The sequence below is a fragment of the Panulirus ornatus genome, chromosome 39 (genome assembly GCF_036320965.1).
Source record: "Panulirus ornatus isolate Po-2019 chromosome 39, ASM3632096v1, whole genome shotgun sequence".
NCBI classification, from domain to species: domain Eukaryota; kingdom Metazoa; phylum Arthropoda; class Malacostraca; order Decapoda; family Palinuridae; genus Panulirus; species Panulirus ornatus.
The window spans coordinates 4,142,701-4,164,126 of record NC_092262.1 but is presented as its reverse complement, the minus strand read 5'-3'; the positions used below and the strand labels follow the sequence as shown (position 1 = coordinate 4,164,126).

The 21,426-nt window shown below is 36.7% G+C and overlaps 1 protein-coding gene across 2 annotated transcripts; it reads right to left on the bottom strand.

Annotated features, from left to right (window-relative positions):
* Positions 1-580: 580 nt before the first annotated feature.
* On the bottom strand, positions 581-20,500 carry not (ubiquitin carboxyl-terminal hydrolase nonstop). Of its 2 annotated transcripts, none has more exons than XM_071684804.1 (11): positions 20,480-20,500; positions 11,792-11,921; positions 11,218-11,433; positions 9,132-9,304; positions 8,589-8,735; positions 6,100-6,203; positions 5,631-5,773; positions 3,695-3,798; positions 3,325-3,476; positions 2,019-2,168; positions 581-765 (listed from the first exon to the last, which is right to left on the bottom strand). In XM_071684804.1, the coding sequence occupies exons 2-11, from the start codon at positions 11,805-11,807 to the stop codon at positions 723-725; spliced, it is 1,248 nt and encodes a 415-aa protein (XP_071540905.1). In that variant the 5' UTR covers positions 11,808-11,921; positions 20,480-20,500; the 3' UTR covers positions 581-722. The 2 variants fall into 2 exon arrangements, with proteins under 2 accessions (XP_071540905.1, XP_071540904.1); XM_071684803.1 differs by lacking the exon at positions 20,480-20,500 and adding an exon at positions 13,846-14,084.
* Positions 20,501-21,426: the final 926 nt, after the last annotated feature.

Below are 21,426 nucleotides of genomic sequence, written 5' to 3'. Positions count from 1 at the left end.
GCAATGCTGGTTGTTGCAAGTTTATCCACTACTATGAGATCACCATACCCACCCTGAACACCAAGTTCTAGGTCTTATTTTCAATCTAGAATGAAAACAAGTTAGTTTCACTATCACCTTAAGAAGCTCTGAATACCTGATAACCTTTTGCAATTACACTTCAGAACCATAATGGAACATTTATGTACTGAGGACTAGATCCAATTTACACCTTTATCTTCTGTTTAGTCATGGAAGACACAAATCAAGACAGAAATGTTCACCCTATTTTGGTGAAAATCCCTCAGTTATAGAGTAAAAAGTAAGCATTGTGACACCCTGATTATCTTCACAAGCTAGAGTCTTTGGTCTTCTCTGCAAGTACACTACAAACTGGACAAGAAGCAAATAGAAAATATGATCTGCTATCTCCAAGACCAACAAGGCCTTTATTCCTGAATGCTACTGCAGCAGTCTTGTCTTGTACGATCTATACTGAGGTAAATCTTCAAATGTACAGACTTCTCACATGACTCCCTTTCCTACGAGATGCCTTTTCATAAACTGCACTTGAGAGTTTGTATTTAGACTTGCAGACTGACCGCGAGCTGTTAGCACTTGTCATGAAACGCATTCCCTGCACTTCAGACCAAATCAGCAGATTGACACTTATGACTTGCAGAAGTCAGATGAGATTACTGAGGTTGAAGTTTGTCATATCCGGTGTTTTGCAGGTGAGGTATTCAATCATACTCTAAAATTTGCTTATGATAAAAAAGGAGGTACCTGAAACATAAGTAAAATATCAGTACACCAAAACATATAATCTTTAAAGACTAGGTACCTATAAAAATCTATTTCTTAATATATTAGTTATGGCCTTCTGCAGCCATTTTCCAAGCATGCTACCTTTGAAACCTACTAACCAAACAGATTATCATTCACATCAACGATTATATATCACCAATTTCTATGCCTGATAAATGAAATACACATATTATGCTGCAGTGATTCATTCTTTATTGGATTTAGGGTCAAAACTGGTGGTAACTCAAACCTCTGCAAGCATTTTTCTACACATCCTGTATCAATACTTTTTGTTTTCACCCAAAAAATACATTATGTTTGTCTGCACTGAATTTTACTTACCACATCTCAAATCTGGACAACAGTCTATCATGGCCAGTTTGGATGAGTCTACATAATTTCTCATATTATCCCACATTCTGTTTATGTACTGAGAGCAAATCTAGAGACTGGTATAACGTAATACACCACCAATCTTCCTTTAGTATTTGCATATAATGCTACTTTATAATACTTTTTTTCTGTCAATAAGCATGTGTTTTATTTGACTGTGTATTCAAATATTAATCCTGCAAGCTGTTATATCGCAATCTTTCATGCACAACTTTACCAAAGACTTTCAGGAATTACAAACAGATAAGATGAGATGGTACTTTTCTGGACTGGTTTTTAAGTATTTCACCGGAAAATTCTGGGTATATTGGTAACACAGGCTCTGCTGCGATGGAAGTCATACTGAATCTCTAACAAATTAACTCTCTATAAGAAATTTGTTAATTTATTTCAAATAACATTTCAATAATTTCCAAATGAATAAGGTAAGGCTAAATGGATAATTACAATGTATATTTTTAATAACATATTTCTATTCTTTGCTCTGTCTTCCACTCAGCAATCTCCTTCAACCATAATACAGAGATATACATCATGTAATCATCAATTGTCCTGATTCTTTGTAATATCATACAATAATAACAAGATCAATGTGACATCATGACACTCATATCTTGAATAATTCAAACCACCTTAAAATTGTCTGTGAATTAATAAACACAAACTAATAATAATAAAACAAACCTTGGGCTTTTACTAAATCTATCAATATCTCTTAACAATTCATTATGTAACCATTACACAATTACTTCACAGCTGCACCTTCATATAAGTAAACAGACACACTAAAATCATCCCTTCAATAATCCTTTCCAACACCTTAAAAGAACTTCACTAACCCTTCACTCTGCAGCACATCCTGGATGGTGGCTCTTGTGATCATGTGATCATCACATTTGTACCACTGGTCACGATGTTGGCGCACATAAGCTGTATAGTGACCAGCATCTAGGTTGCCTACATGGTTAACTACCGCAAACAGAGAATATCTGTAAAAGATAATACCATGTATATTTCAATAAAAACAAAAGGTACACTCTGTGATCTTAAATGCTATAAAGAATACCTAAGGGTATTCTACTAATTTCTAAAACTGAAAACTACACACATACATGACTATGAACTGGTGAAAGAAAACTGTCTCCGATTGTAAATACAAGACACACTGCCACTTGTGTGACAAGTGGGGTGACCAATCAGCATTTCTGCTGTTGGTTTGAGACAGCATTAAAAAGTCTTTTCTAGCAAATCTAGTTTTCAGTGTGTTACACACAGTTATGGATACATGCAGACACAAATGGTTATAGCAGTCCCCACGCAAGTATATGGCCACTAATTAGTTCATGCCCTCTTACAACAGTAACTTTTGGTGGATGGTAAACTTGCAAACTTCAGGTTTTCTTGCACTTGACAATCCTGACAAATCAAAAAGGCAAATGTGTAGCTGGTTAAGCCTAACGTACATCAGTAAAATGCTTCAGTTATCTTGGGTGAAGCTGACAGTGGAACATATTTTTCATTCTCATCAATACCAAATTCATTAAACTCTTAATCACTTAGCAATCCTTGAAAACAGATTTCAAAATTTGAAGATTAGTGTAGTTAAAATTCTTTGCTTCCAAACATCAGTTTTCTAAATTTCAAAAATAATTGCTAGTCTCCTTGATACTAGAAGGATCAATTTCACCCATTTCAACTTCAAATGAAAAAAGCAAATCACATATACTTTTGATACAGAGATAATGTTTTCTTGTAAATTTTCAAGCTTCTCAGAATCAAGTTCTACTATATATGTGTAAGTGCTTTATAATAAAGGAGCTTAGACCAAGTCTTTATGTATGGATAGATTAAATGTGGAGCTAACTGCGTTAGGTAAACTGCTAAGGCGGAGTCTCAATTACAGGAATAAGAGTAAATGCTAATCTTCAGTGTAATATGACTGTGATTCTAATGATCGAAGACTGTCACTGGTAGATTCACTACAATTCTATTTGGCTGAAAATGGAAACCAGCTTTGAGATAAATTGAACACTTTATTCAGATGTGTCCGATTCTTTAATGTTAAACAAATCCAAAGCAAGTGAGATCAGCGTAGGTAACATGTTTCTGAAATCTTAAGTCTAGTTAAAAAGAAACCTAACTTACCTATTATTTATATCAGTCGGATGTGCTGTGACACCATTATGGTTGTTGTTGTTATTCCTTCTGTTTGACATAAATGGAGTCATGTCCAAATGTTCAGGAAAGGAAATGAATGTTGATATTTTCTTGTGTAACCTGTTGCTATGCTCGAATCTCTGAAAATATATAGCTTACAAATCAGATATATCATGCAATGCTAGGAATAATATATAAAAGTTCACTATCAACTTTACTGTTTAAGTATGATTTCAAAAAAGCTATCAAATGATATGGAGACATACAAGTCAATGAAGACACATGAAATGGCTCACAAAAACAATTTGATAAACATTTGTCTTGGTGTTCCAAGTGAGGTTCCCATAACAAAACCTACCTTAAGATGAAAACTACAAACTATAGGAAGTTTCTTCATAGTCAGTTGTTTTGTGGACTCCTGATAGCTTTGACACCCGTTACATTTTATTTTTGCACTGCTACCTGCAACAGAAATATATTACCTGAATGTAACAAAATGTTTGAAAGCAACTTACAACAATGTATCAAATAATCATGGTATGTAATTCATACTTTTCCTTTCCTTTCACAAGATCTTCACTCAGGCCTAACCTATCCTTCTGGATCACATTTCTTTATATTGCCTGGATTAATCAACTTCTCATGGAGTAAACAATCTTTTCACCAAAACATTTACTTGATACTGCCTAGGATCACCATCTGTTGATATGGTATATCTTATGCTTTCTACCTCACACTTCCCTTCAGCTGAAAGGGTTCTTTACCTGCTGATGGAATAAACTTATTCTAAACCCTGATTCTTACCAAGACTAAACAGCACATGTTAACTTCATATCACTAAGAATATCATGCATGTCTTCTTTTTCTTATTTATTTATTCATTATCATACTTTGTTGCTGTCTCCCGTGTTAGCAAGGTAGCGCAAGGAAACAGACAAAAAAAATGGCCAATCCCACCCAGAGAAAATCTATATCGGGCCCAGCCTTGATGTAGACTTTAGGCTGTGATTGGAGCCTCCTATAAAGAAAAAGAAAAAATAGACAAATAAAAACAATGCATACTGAGATGCATGCAGAAATGAGAAACTGCAAAATACCAGTAAATCATGGCAATTTGGATATGCCATCCATTCTAGTTACGTAATTCATTCTTCTGAAGAATTTGAACATATCAAAAGGTAATCCATTAGTATTCACAAATAATCAAAATTCTGTAAGTTGTTTGGCTGTCGTATGCTAAAGACTGTACATGAGTCAACATGAACACTGTGCACTGAACACGTCCATGACTGCACCTTGCTTATCATGCTCCAACTCATTTTCTACTTGATAAATGACATCTTCCAAATGCCCCCAACATTCACCTCAAATAAATACCACATTCATTATTCTGACTCTTAATCAGTCACTTCTAAAGACATTACTTCCAAAGTAATATCCTTTCATCCATTAATCGATTACTCATTTTAATACCACATTTATCATCTGTTAATTACTCATTTGTATCCCAAATTCATCTGTCAATTGTTATATTCTCATATCAATTATCTATCAATTAACTGTTTTAATCCCACATTCACCATCCGTTAATTACTTGTAATCCCACATTTATTATTTCCTTCCTAAGGCTTTCAAGCTTTCTTATCTCATCATAACTTCAAAAAACTAAGGAGTAATGGATGCCTATGTACAACAATGAGGTTACCCTTAGTTATTCACATCAGGTTTGGGAAGGTACAGTATACCAGTACAATTTTCTGATAACTTACAGAAATGCAAGAAAAAGTAATATTTCTTGTGAAGTTAGAGCATAAGCAAACAAAACAAAAGCAACAGATGGCTACTTGACTACTACAATGAAAAGATGGTGATAAAGGGCTATCAATGGTCAAATACTTGCAACATTCCCATCAAAACTATTTTTTAGGTCAAGAAAGCACAGCATACAGAAAAAGTGAAAGAAGTAAGGCACTGACTCTGAGTAAACATTTATCTCCAGGAACTCTGTCCAGAAAACATATGCATATAAGCCAATAACTTAAGCATAATGGAGAACATTCATGGTGGAGGGCAAGAGTGAGTAAACAACTTGTCAAGGCACATGAATGTTTCACCGTCATGAACAGTGCATAAATTATGGTTTGAAATGCAAGTTCTGCATTTGCCATCCAGCAAAATTATGGAAAATACTTAAAATGAATCAGGGAAACTATAATTTAGCCAAGTGGTATGAAAAGGGAAGAAAAACTTAGCTAGGATCACTTGACTGATGAAGCTCTTCACTACAAACTTACCTAAATGCTCTGGTCGAGTAAATCGGTCTAAGCAGTCGGCAAGAGAAGTGGGGACAGTTTTATCTGCTTTACTGGTACCATAGGGACATGGCCCCAGGTCCAATGAAATATCCCAAAAAGGATCTATTGTAGTTGAGACTCCACTGAAAGTAATTACCATATGATTATACACAATAAAAACCCAGTATTAAAATTTTAAACAACTCTACAAACAACTAATCCAAGCCATACAATTGCTATTTGGTGCTAGATATCACAAATTTCCTATACAAGTCAAGTTCAGCATTTTAGTTAACACTGCAAAAATGGTAACAGGCATAATATGAAAACATCACATGACATGAATATCTTATGAAAACAAATTCATAAATAAATGGTTACTAACACTCAAATTATCAATCTTCTGCTATAAACTCTAAATGCTAAGGGTATAACATAGTCAACATACTTTCCAGCAGCAGATACTCACTTGCAAGCTTGACAGACAACATCTGACTGGAGTCCACCGGTAAAAATTTGGTCTATAATACAGGAACATGTGTGCGTGGAATCTCCATTGGAGGGAAGATTGCCCTGAAATTTATGAGCATAGGTGGTGCAATTATTCAGCCAATGACAAGTATAAATGCAATTACCAAAGGCCCACAATTCAACACATACAACAGTGACTTGCACGACTCCTAGTGATCCACAATACTGACTTGCCTAACACCTAATGATCCTTAGCACACCCTAATGCAAAAAGTATCTCCTTTTAAAGCTCCCCTTAAAGCACTAGCAATCTACTAACCTTTTAGCATTCTGTTAAGTCACCAACCTTATGGAGTACTGTACAAACATTCAAATCTGTAAACTATTTTGTCTATTCAACTACAATTCAAATATGAACCCCATTCTTCAAAATCCAGATTGCTCTCATTTGTTTTCACTTTCCAATTTTCTTTTACTATCCTACATTCCTTTATCAGTAAAACTCTTCCCAATTCTCTCATCACTTGAATTGCAACACCCATCAACATTCCAGTTTCTTTCAAAACATATTTCTTCACAGATATGTCCAGCACAAGATGAATTTTCTCATCCCAAAAATATATGTACCAAATAAACAAATAATAAATATTCTTTTACCTTAATCTACCTTTGATCTTAAGACATTCAATCTTTCAATATCCCCTTTAAAATAAGCTCTTTTTATCGCTTACATTCTATGCTGTTATACCTGACAATAATTGACACAGTCTTCAACTCCTATTCAATAACTAGGTCACTGTGTGACTGATGGCAACTCCTGGGAGGGCCAATGTGATCCTTCTTTTTCCCTAAACCACAAATCTGAAATCTCTACCCTCACATATCTTTCAAAACAACTGCAACCTACCAATCTTTAAAAGTTTTCTATCTATCCATCCATCCATCTATCCATATCTCCGACACCTGTTCCAAATGAAACTCCCTCAAAGGAGTGGCCATGGTAAAAGTCACCATAGTAAGTGAACTCCAGTGCTGCTTTTTAGTATTCAGTGCCTCACCATTTAATAGGCCACGGGCAGAGGGCAACTCTTGCGCAGTGTTTGCTGAGGTTCCCACCTAATGTTCCTACTGACTAATTCTACCTAATGCTCCAACCAACCACTACTACCTAATGCTCGAGCCTAAATGTTCCTATCTACTACTTCTATCTACTGCCCTTACCATTCTGCCGAAAGGCAGGGATAGTGCATAGTGCTCACTGCAGGAAAAACTAGCATTACGATTAATGAGTTATGCGAGTTAAGTGTTTTCAAGTGTTACGTATGACAAAGAGAGATTGTACATTTGTGGGCAGAATGCCAGAAGTCTGTGTTAGTGAGCCAGAAAGAAAAGACAACTAACTGAAATCCATTGAAGTGCTGGCTCATTAAGCAGATGTCACTAACCCTCCCAATACCCAGGCGGGAAGTACTGGTAATATACCTTCCTGGTCGCTGGATGCCTACCAACTACTCTCAACAAAATTCAAAAATCTCTATGCTTTTCTCTCCTTACTTCTCCCTCTAGTTAACCTTTCTTATGTATCAATGATGGCCTAACCTTAATGTAGACTTTTGTTCAAGGCTGAAGCCTCTAACATAAAACCTTTTACAGATCAATAAATGTAGAGTATACGCTTGTTGGCAAATAATCCCAAAACATGTAATCTGCTTTCTTCACAAGACTTCACTCACTCTATTCTTTCTACTTTCATCTTATACTCTTCAAGCACTTCATTAACCTCTCTCTAAAACTGTCCCAAGCCCTTCCTAAATCAGTAACCACTGATTATGAATGCAGCTTTTCAAAAAGCCAACTAGATATCTTAATATCAAATTCACACAATGCTGTCTGTCTACTTATAATATGTAATTCTATTCATAATTTCCAAGAGTGCAGGTCAGATAATTACAGTGTCTAAAATCACTCAAGGAAATTATAGAACACATGAATGCCCTTCCATAAATCATCTATAATAATACTTCAAGAATAACACATAATCATAACCTCTTTTTAACTGTGCCATCTATAATAATCTAATCAATATATACGATGACTCATTAGGAATTAGTATGCATGATGAATATCGAGCTCTTACTGGACTGGTGAAAATGGCTGCTGAAGCGAATTCCATTTGAAACAAAAATCTTTATATGAAAATGGCTGCTGAAGTGAATTCCATTTGAAACAAAAATCTTTATTCAAATTTACCCTATGATAATTATGTTCATTCCATCAAAGGGGCTTCTGCTGAAAAGAAATGCACAATCATCAGTTACACATATCAGTGATACTAAAAGGCTTTGTTACTGCCAAGAATATCTTGCAAATGAAAATCATTATCATAGTGGTCTATGTTAATTAGTGAAAAGATAAATGAAGGTCCTGAATCAAATTCATGGTTTGGAACTGCATCAAGAAAATTTGCAGAGAAAGATAAACAGTTACCTGGCAATGACGATGTAATACATCAAGGGCTGCAATGAAGAACTCATGAGCGTCTTGTTGCTCATATCCTGCCAAATGTCTGGCATGAGTCCATATAAGGTGAAGCAGTTTGTGGAGTATCAGAGGGGCTTTGTTCCCACTGTAGAACTAAAATGAAAACCTGAGGTTAACATCTACCTTTGAATAATATTTTTCTCAAGCCAGAAAATCTATGCATATGTGCTATGCACGTATTGCATTTTGCAACCTGCTATGGTATATTAAGGATGTATTTATGTTTATGTCTCAAAACTGCTAAACCAATTCTTACTCAATAAGAAAGATGTGAAAATGCTTTGGCAGTGTTATTGCAAGAGTGAACTTTGGTGCCAAGGGATTTCACTGCATAAATGGATGATGAAGGATATCGAAAATATAAATAAACTTTACTTTAGCATATAATCTAAACGGAAGACTCATACACCCACATGATTACCCTGGATACAGTATCATAAATCATTTAACTAAACAAATGGGTCATATTTCAAATATTCATATGCATACCTCCTGGAAGAGTCTTGAAATTTCACAGACCAAGCAACGTGTAGCGTCATTATTAAATTGACATATATGCTTGTCTGATAAGAAGTAGTCTCTAAGCAATGGTGTGTGCGTCAATGCTTGGATGATACAACTCATGAAGCATGTGTTGCCTAGATTGATTAAGCCACGAAGACCTGACAAAAGGAAAGCCAAAATACAAACATTAAAGTAATGACTTAACTCAAATCTAGAAAATAATGTAAATGGGAGATGAGATGGAACTCTTAATACCTTACCCTCCCACCAATATGCTATTCCATATTATTTATCTAACCTATACTTAAAACTCCATTATTTCTTTTGACTCATCCGACTTTATCAAATATCAGAATATTTAGAACCACAGGTCATATTAATACAAGAAGAGAGAAAGATTTGATCTCTTAATTACATATTCCCTACATTTGAAAAATATGTCTAGATCAATATAATTCAAATACTAAAAATCAAAAGTATCTTAAGCTTACAAAATAGAAAAATATCAGACTCTGCCTGCAAGTGATTACTCTGCAATTGAAAAAACATTTTTGGCAAGGCTGTATAACTGTCTCGCCAAGACGAGTTCACCAATTACATGCCCCTGCATGGAGCACAGCCTTAAATAATTCCTAGATTAAGATTATACTCTATTTTTGTTTACTGATAATGATAAAACCTTGCTAGAGGTGACTTTTCATCCATGGCATAGTCACAAGCAAGCAAAGACAAATAATGCCCCTTTACGCATTCATAAATATTCTATCTATTCATTCATCATCTATTATACTTTATTGCCGTTTCCTGCATAAGTGAGGCAGTACCAGGAAACAGATGAAAAAAGACCCATCTACTCATGTACACACACACATGTACATTTTCTTTTTTTTTTTTTTCAAACTATTCGCCATTTCCCGCATTAGCGAGGTAGCGTTAAGAACAGAGGACTGGGCCTTTGAGGGAATACCCTCACCTGGCCCAAATCTCTGTTCCTTCTTTTGGAAAATTAAAAAAAAACGAGAGGGGAGGATTTCCAGCCCCCCGCTCCCTCCCCATGTACACATGTACATACATGCCCATATCTTTTCTTTCGCACTTGTTTACCGCTTCCTGCATTAGCAAGGTAGTGCCAAGAACAGAAGAATATGCTTCATTCAGTCACATCCATCCTCTAGCTGTTATTCACAAAAACCACAGATCCTATGCAGAACCAGGCACTGTGGTTTTCCTCAGCTCCTTCACTTGCCCCCATTCAGTCTACTGACAGCACACTGCTCCCAGAAAACCAAATTGCTCCAATTCACTCTGTCCCATGCACATCTTTCACCTTCCTATATGTTAAGAGCCAAATGACTAATTCGAAGACTCCTTACATAGCTCACCTATCCCGACATGTCACTTTTAGTCTGCACATTTGTAAGAACCCTTACTCAACACTTGTCCCACTATGTAAATATCTGTTACTATGTACATTTTCAATCCCTAGGGAAGGGGAAGATAAAATACTACTCATGTATCTCTTTGCATGTCTAAAAGCTGACCAAATGTGGTTGGAGTAGAGTACTAAAAATCTTCTTATCCAGCACTGTTACCTTCCAAAAGCAGGAACAGATACCTATACATTTAATTTTTTCCTTGACACATATCAATTATCTATTCCTGATGCTACTTCAATCATAAGGGCAACTGTTAACTGGTGTTAAAAAAAACTAAGCATTCAATATTGTTCAAAATAATACATCAACATATAAAGACAATAAAATTCTAACAAGATAATCTATTCTTAAAATTTCTATGTTCATGTGTTTATAGGCTTTGTATATTCATTGTTCTGTTCTAACTTGTACAGGAAGAATAAATTTCTTCTCAGTTAATTATGCTACCTACGTGATCTAAAAATATCTTTAAGTAATTTCACATGTACTCAGATATTAACAAAGCATAGAGTGCTGCAACCACTACCACTGTTAAGGACAAAATGGCCACATGATCAACATAACATTCTTTAGGCACTTCTAATTCCAAGCTGTAACAAGCAAATATCATCAATAAGCACTCAGCCGTGACAAACCTATGGTTGAGTTCGGCGTGGGTCTTCGCCTTTTAGGATGGGCCTGCAAAAGATTCATCTCGACAGGATCAGGTTCCCATGATCTGTACTCTGTGTCCAACCCGAGGGATCTGCGAGACTTCTCCTTACATGCGTGAGCAATGCGGCCAATTTCAGAGTCATAGACATAATCACCGCATGCCAAACATAAAATCTGACCCTGCTCTACATCCACAACTGAAATCATATCACATTCATGAGTTACAAGAAAATTATTGAATAAACTATAATAACAAACATTTCTAAGCAACTCTATAATCATCTTGGGGTATATTTTGGGTGCTATTCCAAGATTCTTATATTACATTGGACCCAAAAACCCTGAGAAAAAGATTTAGCCACAGAAGAGCATATACTTACAACACTAATACCATTTGGCATGAAACCAATAAACATATGATATTAAAAACAGACTTTGAGCACATTTGATAACCAATGCATTTTGTAAACTCACAATTTTGGGACTAATAACTTTGCTTATCTGGTTACTACTTTGAAATTCAACTTCACCATAACATATGCGCTAAAAACCAACCTAAATTGTGTTGCATGGAGGCTGCATGATCCTGGATATGTCCCTGATAGCAAGCAAAGTGAATGCAGTGCAAGCAGGCATGAAGTCTTGGACCATGAGCACCACAAACTGAACAAGTACACCAATTTGCCTGCAATAAGAGCATTATATATATATATATATATATATATATATATATATATATATATATATATATATATATGATAATTGAGAAAATCTGAGCAATTTTGTATCAACTACCAGATAGCAACATAGATACATACAAGAAAATATGATTAAAATGTTTCCAACTAAAGTATTCATGACAATGACAGAATATTACAAACCAAATGAGGTAGGGTATTTGCAAATTACCTAAACAAATATACACTACATATTAGTGTACAAAGGACAAAGAAATCCAAGTCAATCATTTATTCATAATTACCTCAGAAACGATATCATCTCAATATTGTAATTATTACTTTGCAGGTGGATGCCAAAATTCTCCCTAAACCATAGTCTGGTAAAACAGTTTTCTGTAAACCATATCCTATTATGAAGACAATCCTTTTCCAGTACAAAACTGTATCAATACCTTGGGACAATAAAATTAAATAAGGCTCATAGTAAAATTAGAAAATACTTCCCATGACTCATGATTTATAAGAAGCATCTTACAAGAGAAAAGTTACAGTAAAATCACAATCACATTGCAAACTCCTTCATTAATATGCACATATATGAATCCTCTAGGGCTAAGTTAACTTTTGAGGGTTTTATGCTGTATTTGCTAATGGTGTTTGATTATTGTTAAACATCCAATTATGACAAAAAATAATTAAAATAATGCAAAGATATATTTAACATAGGTCAGGAATAGTCTTCAAACAGCAAGTTACAATCTTAACTAACTGGCTTTTGATGACTGAGTAGCTGTGGCCAACCTTAACATAAGCCTAGAAAAAAGGTTTGTACATTTAAAAAGGCACATGAAATTTAAATTCTTTTTTTACACAGTGGCCTCAATACATGTTTTAATTATATATATATATATATATATAATGACTTCTACATATCAGGGAGACAAAGTTTTGAGCATTAATTTTGAATAAAACCTTGAATCATTAATTGATAAAAAGTACATTATCAATTTTTACTTCTGAAAAATCAAAAATTTTATTTTCAATTTAATAACCTTTCAATAAAGCGGATCATTTAGAAGACTGTGAAGGTCATGATGGAAAATCAGATTTCTTGAGTTATATTTCCTAGTGGGTTTTCATAATATTTCAGTAATGACATTTAAACTTTCTAAATCCACCAAGACAAGCCAGGTCTTAGGTGTCATTATTAATACTTTTCTCATACAACGTCTCACAGGCCTATATGTGCCATTTTCGGTCATATGGTTATAACAACCCTGATATAGGCCTACAACCACCTCATTACACCTGACCGAGGCGAAATGTTTCACGTTGGGAGGAAAAAAAAATATTAGAAAACACTAATTGCATAAGAGTTAAGAAGCGTCTTTGTACTTCCTGTTATAACGTCATATCAAATGATTCACCTGCCAAACCCACAACTGATAAGGGATGAATGAAATTCCTCCTCATGCCAAGCCACCAACCATACCTACAACTCCAAAAAAAAAAAAACTACAACCCCTAAGAGAAAGCAAGCATTTAAAAAAAAAAAACCCCACTTTGAGATTGAAAATGTCATATACAAAGGGGAAAAAAATGTGCGCAAAATTGAATGCTCCTTGACCGAAACTTTGGCACCATTTTGGTGGCAGGTTGCGACGTGTGGCAACCCTCCTCTCAGCTGATCGGTCACCACCACCACCACCCACAACAACGCATCTTGTCAAACACAAACCTCTCTCACAACGCCCTAAACACACTTAAAACCCTCTCAAACAGCCACTGCCACACTGCTACGCCCGTGGACCACCTCTCCGGGAGGGAGGTGGCCCGGTCGTTCCATTACTTCCTAAATAAAATGCTAAACAAGGGCGGTGGGGGGGAACACACGTCCACTCGCCGCCGATCAGCTGACGGGGGCCTCACCTTCTGCCGCCTGGCCGCTTTACTGGTGCAGAAGACGAAGAAACTGTAGATCAGGCGGAATGGCTGCGTCCCTTTCGATGACTTGAACTCAGAAAGATGACCACATCCTTCCATACTCATATTTCACTGATGGGCTTCCATTTGGCGTTTGGTTCACAAGAGAGACAAATGAGTGTGGCTGGTGGCCTGCCTGCCTGCCTGCCTGCTACCCCCACGCTGCCTGCCACCCTCAGTGTTGCCATCTGGTGGCGCTGCGCAACAACAAAGGCTCAGCCCCGCGCGCCCACTTCAAAAGTTGTTAACCACTTTTCTCATTTACTCCCATTAGCCGCCCATTTGACCCACCTCGGCCGCTCAGAACACGCGACGCACTACGATCTTGTTGTAATGTAATTAATGGTGGTAATTGCGATAGATGGTATAGGGTATTTAAGTGATTTATTCCAAGGCGTGAACGTCAATCTCAAGGGCATAGCTCGACACTGTTGCCATTCCGGGATCATCCATTTCTTTCATTAGTCAATGACCTAAAGTTATTAATGAGGGAAAATCTATATAATTGGTCTTCCTGCCGTGTTCGAACACCGAGACACTTAAACCCCATTCAAAGCATGACTGGAAGTGATCATCAGCCTACGAATATTAATACCAGAAATTAAACCCTTGTCAGCAAACTGGCATAGTAATACAAGTCGTGAAAACGCCAAGATAGACGCAGCCATAAATGATTGATTTCCTTTGTTTCCATGCTCGACACACGTCTCTATCAACGTAAGAACATCCATTCACACGACACGAGCTTCGCCCTTGATGTTGTAATGTGTATAACAGCATAATAACCCCCCCTGTTCTTGGTTATTAGACATTACGAGCCATCCTAACTGGTAACTCCGGGGTATAGTGTAGTGTCAGGTCGGCCCCATGGCAGTTTCGTCACAAACATTAGTTCAGATAACGAACCATCTACTATACGTGTATACATCTGCTATAGAACGAGTCCCATCGCGTCACAGACACGTATAGACATAAGTAAGGCACCACCACTACATATTTCTCAGAGCGAGCCACGTAATTTAATTCCCACTCGTCATTAGCCAGTAAACTCAACCACGGAATGATAGGAAATCATGGGGGGTGATGTGGCCATTATGAGAAATGTATGTGGTGAGCAAGGGCCCTGGTGGTCCTGGTGGCCATTGGTTAACTGGGGTAAGTAGTAGCATATGTTGGGGTCTGGCCAGTACACGCGGCCACTACCCGGCCAGTCACTGGTCACTAACCTTCGGTTTTAGGGCAGTACCCACACACACACACACACACACACACACACATGCCCTAACGGGAGACTGTGATTAATGTCACTATGGTATGCGTCTATGCGTCCCTCCAGGTGTCTGTGTGTCCAATAGATCATGAGACATCTACGCTATGGCGTACAGCAGAGCGTATAACTTGGAGAATTCCCTTTAACGAATGGCTGGCTGGCGCGTAAGGAATGAAACACAGCGAAAAAATCCTCTTCATTCATTCATTCATCTTTCATACATTCCTCATGGCTTGGGCTTAAAGAGACAACGTATCTGGTGGGCTAATTATACACCTTCACCTTAGACAGACGTCGAGTTAATGGATTGTAGATATCCCTTGTGAAATAAACTACTTTGTGGGTTATGTATTGATGGAGGTGGTGGTAATCCATGATACAAACAGAGGGACCAGGTAGACGAAAAGAAAAATGCAGCTGGTTTTCCATGACACACCGTCCCCCAGGGTAGATATTCTACTCCATATTTAGATAATCTACTGCACATTTATGTACATGTGTGGGTGTATGTATGTATTCATACAGCTGTGGTGAACAGGTTTGAACTCTTGTGTCTCATCCACCGTCCACAGCAGCAAGTGTCGACACGTAAACAAAGGGGACATGATTAAGACTGAGGCGAAACCCATTCTACCATTTTTAATATCTAGGAGAACTGGACTCCCTTGGCCACATCGCTGCTCATACACCATTACCATCATCTGCCCCACCTTGCAGTACACTAGAGGGAAAACTTTATCTATTTTACCCCCTGGAAAGCAGAGAAGTTCTCATGTACTCCACGGTAATGGCGCCCAGCGTTCACAAAGCAGGGTATGACATACTGCTAATTTCCTGTGAAATGAAGACATCTATATAATGAGAAGCCTTGTCAATGTATGAGACTGCTCATCATGGGTAGTTCACGAGCCATAGTTCATCTATATGGCCGTGAGCCTCGGTAAAAAAAGGAGAAAGAATAGAAACAATTGTCACACCAGATGAAGTTACATCCAAAAGTATCCATTATGATCCATCAAACTGTTATCAGAATTGAACTAGAGGGATAAAAAACATTTTTTTATCTTTATTTACAAGATTGTTGCACTAGGTTACGTACGTGTTTATATATATATTATGTTGTTCGATTTAATTAAGGGATATTGATTACCGGATGGAGCATAGTCCCTTCGCGTATGGCATTTTTAACCCCCCCAAAGTCCAAAGGTCAGGTCAAGGTGTTACGCCATCGTGTTCGAGAGTTGTATTATTATTGTCTTAACAACCGTACTGCTTGTTCCAAGGTCTTTTAATCATGCTTTTGAAGGTCGAGTCGTTTATCTTGAAAGTGCAGACCTTAAATCCTCTTCTAATCTCTTAAAATCCTTGCTGATATTATTCAACTTAATCTCATGTAACACAATTAAATGTCTTGGTTTCAAAGGCCATATAAGGATGTATATAGACATATAAATTCTCTTAAAACAGTCGAGTTAGCATACACCATTAGATTCACGTAGGTCATTTTATTTCCCTATTCTCAATAGATTCATGTATGACTATCTTCCTTTTATTAAACAGAAAAAAAAACTCAAAATTCACCCCACAGCCAAACGATTTGAAGAGAAACCTGACATTAATTAAACTAAATACAACGTTGTTGTTAAAACTATCTTAAGCTACGTTTAATCATCTGTTAAACATTGATTTTATATCATAATACTTCTATCCTTACCCTAATAAACTTAAATAAACATGAATAAATCTAAATAAACTGTCCATAATTTAATTCACTTTTCGTAAACATTTAGCCAACCTAGAATAACTGTTTAAGAAAGTATTCGTGAATTAGAACACTTTACATAGACCAGTTAACATGGCAATATGACTGACATTTACTTCATACATGTAATATATTCTTTCAGTAACAGCAACATATTAATGTAATCTCAAATTACACTAGTGTTGACGCCATGCGAAAGGCCAACAATACGCAGTTACCAACTGCGTATATACGCTCTTTTTAAAGTATGATCTATATATAATATACATCTGAAATAAATATTTAATAATATAATTCAATTCAGAAGGCTCGTCTCTAACCAACGCCTTATTCCTCCTGGAAAAATACTGTCTCTGGTTGATAACTACAATTTATTTGTAATACTTTGTTACTGTCTCCCGCGTTAGCGAGGTAGCGCAAGGAAACAGACGAAAGAATGGCCCAACCCGCCCACATACACATGTATATACATACACACACACACACACACACACACACACATATATATATATATATATGTCCCTGGGGATAGGAGAGAAAGAATACTTGCCACGTATTCCCTGCGTGTCGTAGAAGGCGACTAAAAGGGGAGGGAGCGGAGGGCTGGAAATCCTCCCCTCTCATTTTTTTTTTTTTAATTTTCCAAAAGCAGGAACAGAGAAGGGGGCCAGGTGAGGATATTCCCTCAAAGGCCTAGTCCTCTGTTCTTAACGCTACCTCGCTAATGCGGGAAATGGCGAATAGTATAAAAGAAAAAGAATATATATATATATCAAAACTTACCTTGTTTCGACACTCGTCCAAAATACTAATATTATTTCAAAATGGATTTATTCGTTTCAAAACTTACATAAAACTATATCGATTGTTTCTCAATAGTGTACGATAAGCTGTGGCGCTGACGAGTTAAAAGATAAGCTTGCGTTGTATGACGTCACTTGGCTCCTATCAACAACAAGTGACGTCACGTTACCCCCCCCCCCAGTGGCAACTGGTAACGCCGACGTCACTTGTAGCGGGAATTGGCAAGTGACGTCACAGATTCCGTAGTGACGTCAACTTTCGTAACAGATGTCACGTGGCTCACGAGGACGACTGGTAACGCTGACGTCACTCGGTAACATATCTTATTTCATTAACCTTCGCTGGTGACCTCACATTCTCGAGTGACAGGCAATACCTCCAACTGCCAATTTGTAGTGATGATACTACGGTAATCTATCGTTATCTTTGACAATCTATCGGAAGTCATTCACATTATGAACACACACATGTAAAACAAACATAAAATACTACGGTAATCTATCGTTATCTTTGACTATCTATCGGAAGTCATTCACATTATGAACGCTGACATACCAGCCGATAGACACAGATGTAAAACATGAAATAATATATATATACATAAAAATCTGGCGTGTAAATGTCTATCGTTGGTTGTAATAATAGCTATCTAAAGCTAATGGTAATTAAGCTAAAATCTTGATACTATGTTTGACATAGAATATGGCTGCTCTAGCGTATGAACATGTAAATATAAATAGACTAAAAAAGGTATTTAGGGTCTTTAAGAAAATGTTTATATCTTGAAGAATATCATCCTAACCTTATTTATGTCAGTAACACGCTTATCTTATAATAATTTCCCCATATCAATCTACATTTACTTGGGGATTAATAAGTACACCTTATAGTTACAGCTAATGACGATATATTACGTGTAATTAAGCGACTTCCATTAAATTGCTTGAAAGCGCTTTAAACTGCCTTGAGCTAGGGAGACAAGATGGCCGCCCGAGGCTAAGCGGAGCGTCACTGGTCGACAGAGAAAATGATATTCGTCCTTGTGGCCTCCAGCATATTGGTGACGCTACCCCCCACCTGCTTCCAGACCGCTTCTTTTTTTTCTTAACAGCGTTACCTGACCTCCAAGGTGTCAGGGAATCTATTTCCGACGCGAATTTCCTCTTCAAATTCCGTTATGCTTTACTCCTTCCCTCGGGTATAAACAAAGCCAGTGCGTCCAATGCGAATACTATATGTAAAAAAAATCCTAGTTCCATGTATGGACTTATTTAAGACAAAGATGGACTGATTATCTTTGTATTTGGTCATTTAACGCAAATAAAGTGGACTTAATTGTGTAGGGATGTGTAACGCATGGGCCAAGTCTGAAAGGGGAAGGCTTTTAAAGTCTTTGTAATTTAAATTCTAATCTTTTTCGCCACATCGTTGCTAACCATTTCTTGTTTTCTATAATATCTACACTCATAATACAGTAACTTCAATGTAAGTTTAGGGACACCAAATTCCGCTGAGGCTATTGTATGGTAGTGAACATGAATTTAGAACTGGGGAAATACTTTGCATTGTGATAAGTGGACATGATAAACGTAAAATAAAACAAGATGTCATACGAAATAAATAACGCATGGAATTAAAATAAAGAACAGAATGCGTATTCATCATCTATCTTCAGTTTCTAATAAATACTTGTTTAAAATACTAAAAAAAAATTATGGTCATGTTGGGGAAACAATTAATAGCAAAAGATGATAACTTAATAAATGTAAACAACATTAGACTACGCAAGTATACATACGCAGAGGCGTACATACCTTTATGACGGAAGGGTACATAAAGCAGTTTTTTTTTTTCTTAAATCATCTACATACATGAAGAAAAAAAAATGGATTAAGGGCACCGCCACAGCAGTGAAACTGTATAGCCTATCGCCATAGCAGTAAGAATGTATATGCTATCGCCATAGCAGTAAAACTATACAGCCTATCGCCATAGCAGTCAAACTATACATCCTATCGCCATAGCAGTCAAACTGTGCAGCCTATCGCCATAGTAGTAAGAATGTATATGCTATCGCCATAGCAGTCAAACTATGCAGCCTATCGCCATAGCAGTAAAACTATACAGCCTATCGCCATAGCAGTCAAACTATGCAACCTCTCGCCATAGCAGTAAAACTATACAGCCTATCGCCATAGCAGTATGCCTGAACAGCCTATCGCCATAGCAGTAAGAATGTACAGGCTATCGCCATAGCAGTCAAACTATACATCCTATCGCCATAGCAGTCAAACTATACAGCCTATCGCCATAGCAGTAAGAATGTATAGGCTATCGCCATAGCAGTCAAACTATACATCCTATCGCCATAGCAGTCAAACTATACAGCCTATCGCCATAGCAGTCAAACTGTGAATTTCTCTACCCAATAGCCACATTATGTTCTTGACCTTCAGTTCACAGGTCACAGCCGAGATGCCCTGGGCAATTACGAAGGCCAGGGGATGAGATCGTTAGAGACATAACCCTGAGTGACACGGGTGGTGTATAGCCTTATCTACCCTCCAACGTAAACAAGCAGGAGAGTCAACCTTTGTTTATTGTCTACTGTTGTCTAAAATCAACAATGAAGTGTCGCGCCAGCCAGCCAAAAAAAAAAAAAAAAAAAAAAAATCGGTCAAAGCCTCCGACAGGTTACATTACGACCCAACAACATAAACACAAACAAAAACAAAACCACTCACCGAATTAGTCTAGTTGAGTTAATGAAGCGGGCAACCTGCGCTTGATGACGTCTGCCTCAAGTGTTGTGGGACGTCATCAGTAAATGCCTTCTGCAGTAGCAGTAGTTAGTACTTTGGGAACCATGGACAACGCCTCTTCCCTCCTGCACCAGCAGGAAAACACTTGGACTGTGGTGGACAGCAGTTGCTTCTGTTTGTCAACATGGCACTGTTGTTGTTGTCTGACCCATGGGCCTCTCTCATTCACTCATCCATTAAAAAATAAATAAACTCTAATACACCACTGAAAATATAATAATAATAATAATAATAATAATAATAATAATAATAATAATAATAATAATAATAATAATAATAATAATAATAATAATAATAATAATAATAATAATAATAATATCTATTATCTTTATCATCATTATCATCATCATCATTATTATCATTATTTTACATATCATTGGTAGCAGAGTACATTTAAAACATTGAGATTTTCTCATATGTCATAAAAAAAATTCAGGGAATAACGAATAATTAAATCACAATATTTGTTATCATTTTCTCCCTCTATTACGGAAGAAGGAGAGAGAAAATGGGATCAGTAATGGAGTAAGAAAACTGTCATAAAACTCAATATGAATGGTAATTAGGAGAAACTGAACTACACCTTGCATATCTATGTCATTTTAAATTGTTCCTTAATTTGCATCTTGATTCAAAATATGAAAACTCTTAAGTAAAACTTTGCCCATAATTCGACACTTAAACCAGTTTGTGTATACTAAACACAGAGAATAGTAAACAAAAATACGAATGTAGAGATGAATAGATTTTTTCCAGACTTTTTGGTTAATATTATAATAAAATCTGAATTTAAAGTCTGAGCGAAACTGATGCCTAATTGTCCAGCAGGCACTGGGACCGCTTGAGGCAGCGCATATATAGATTACCAA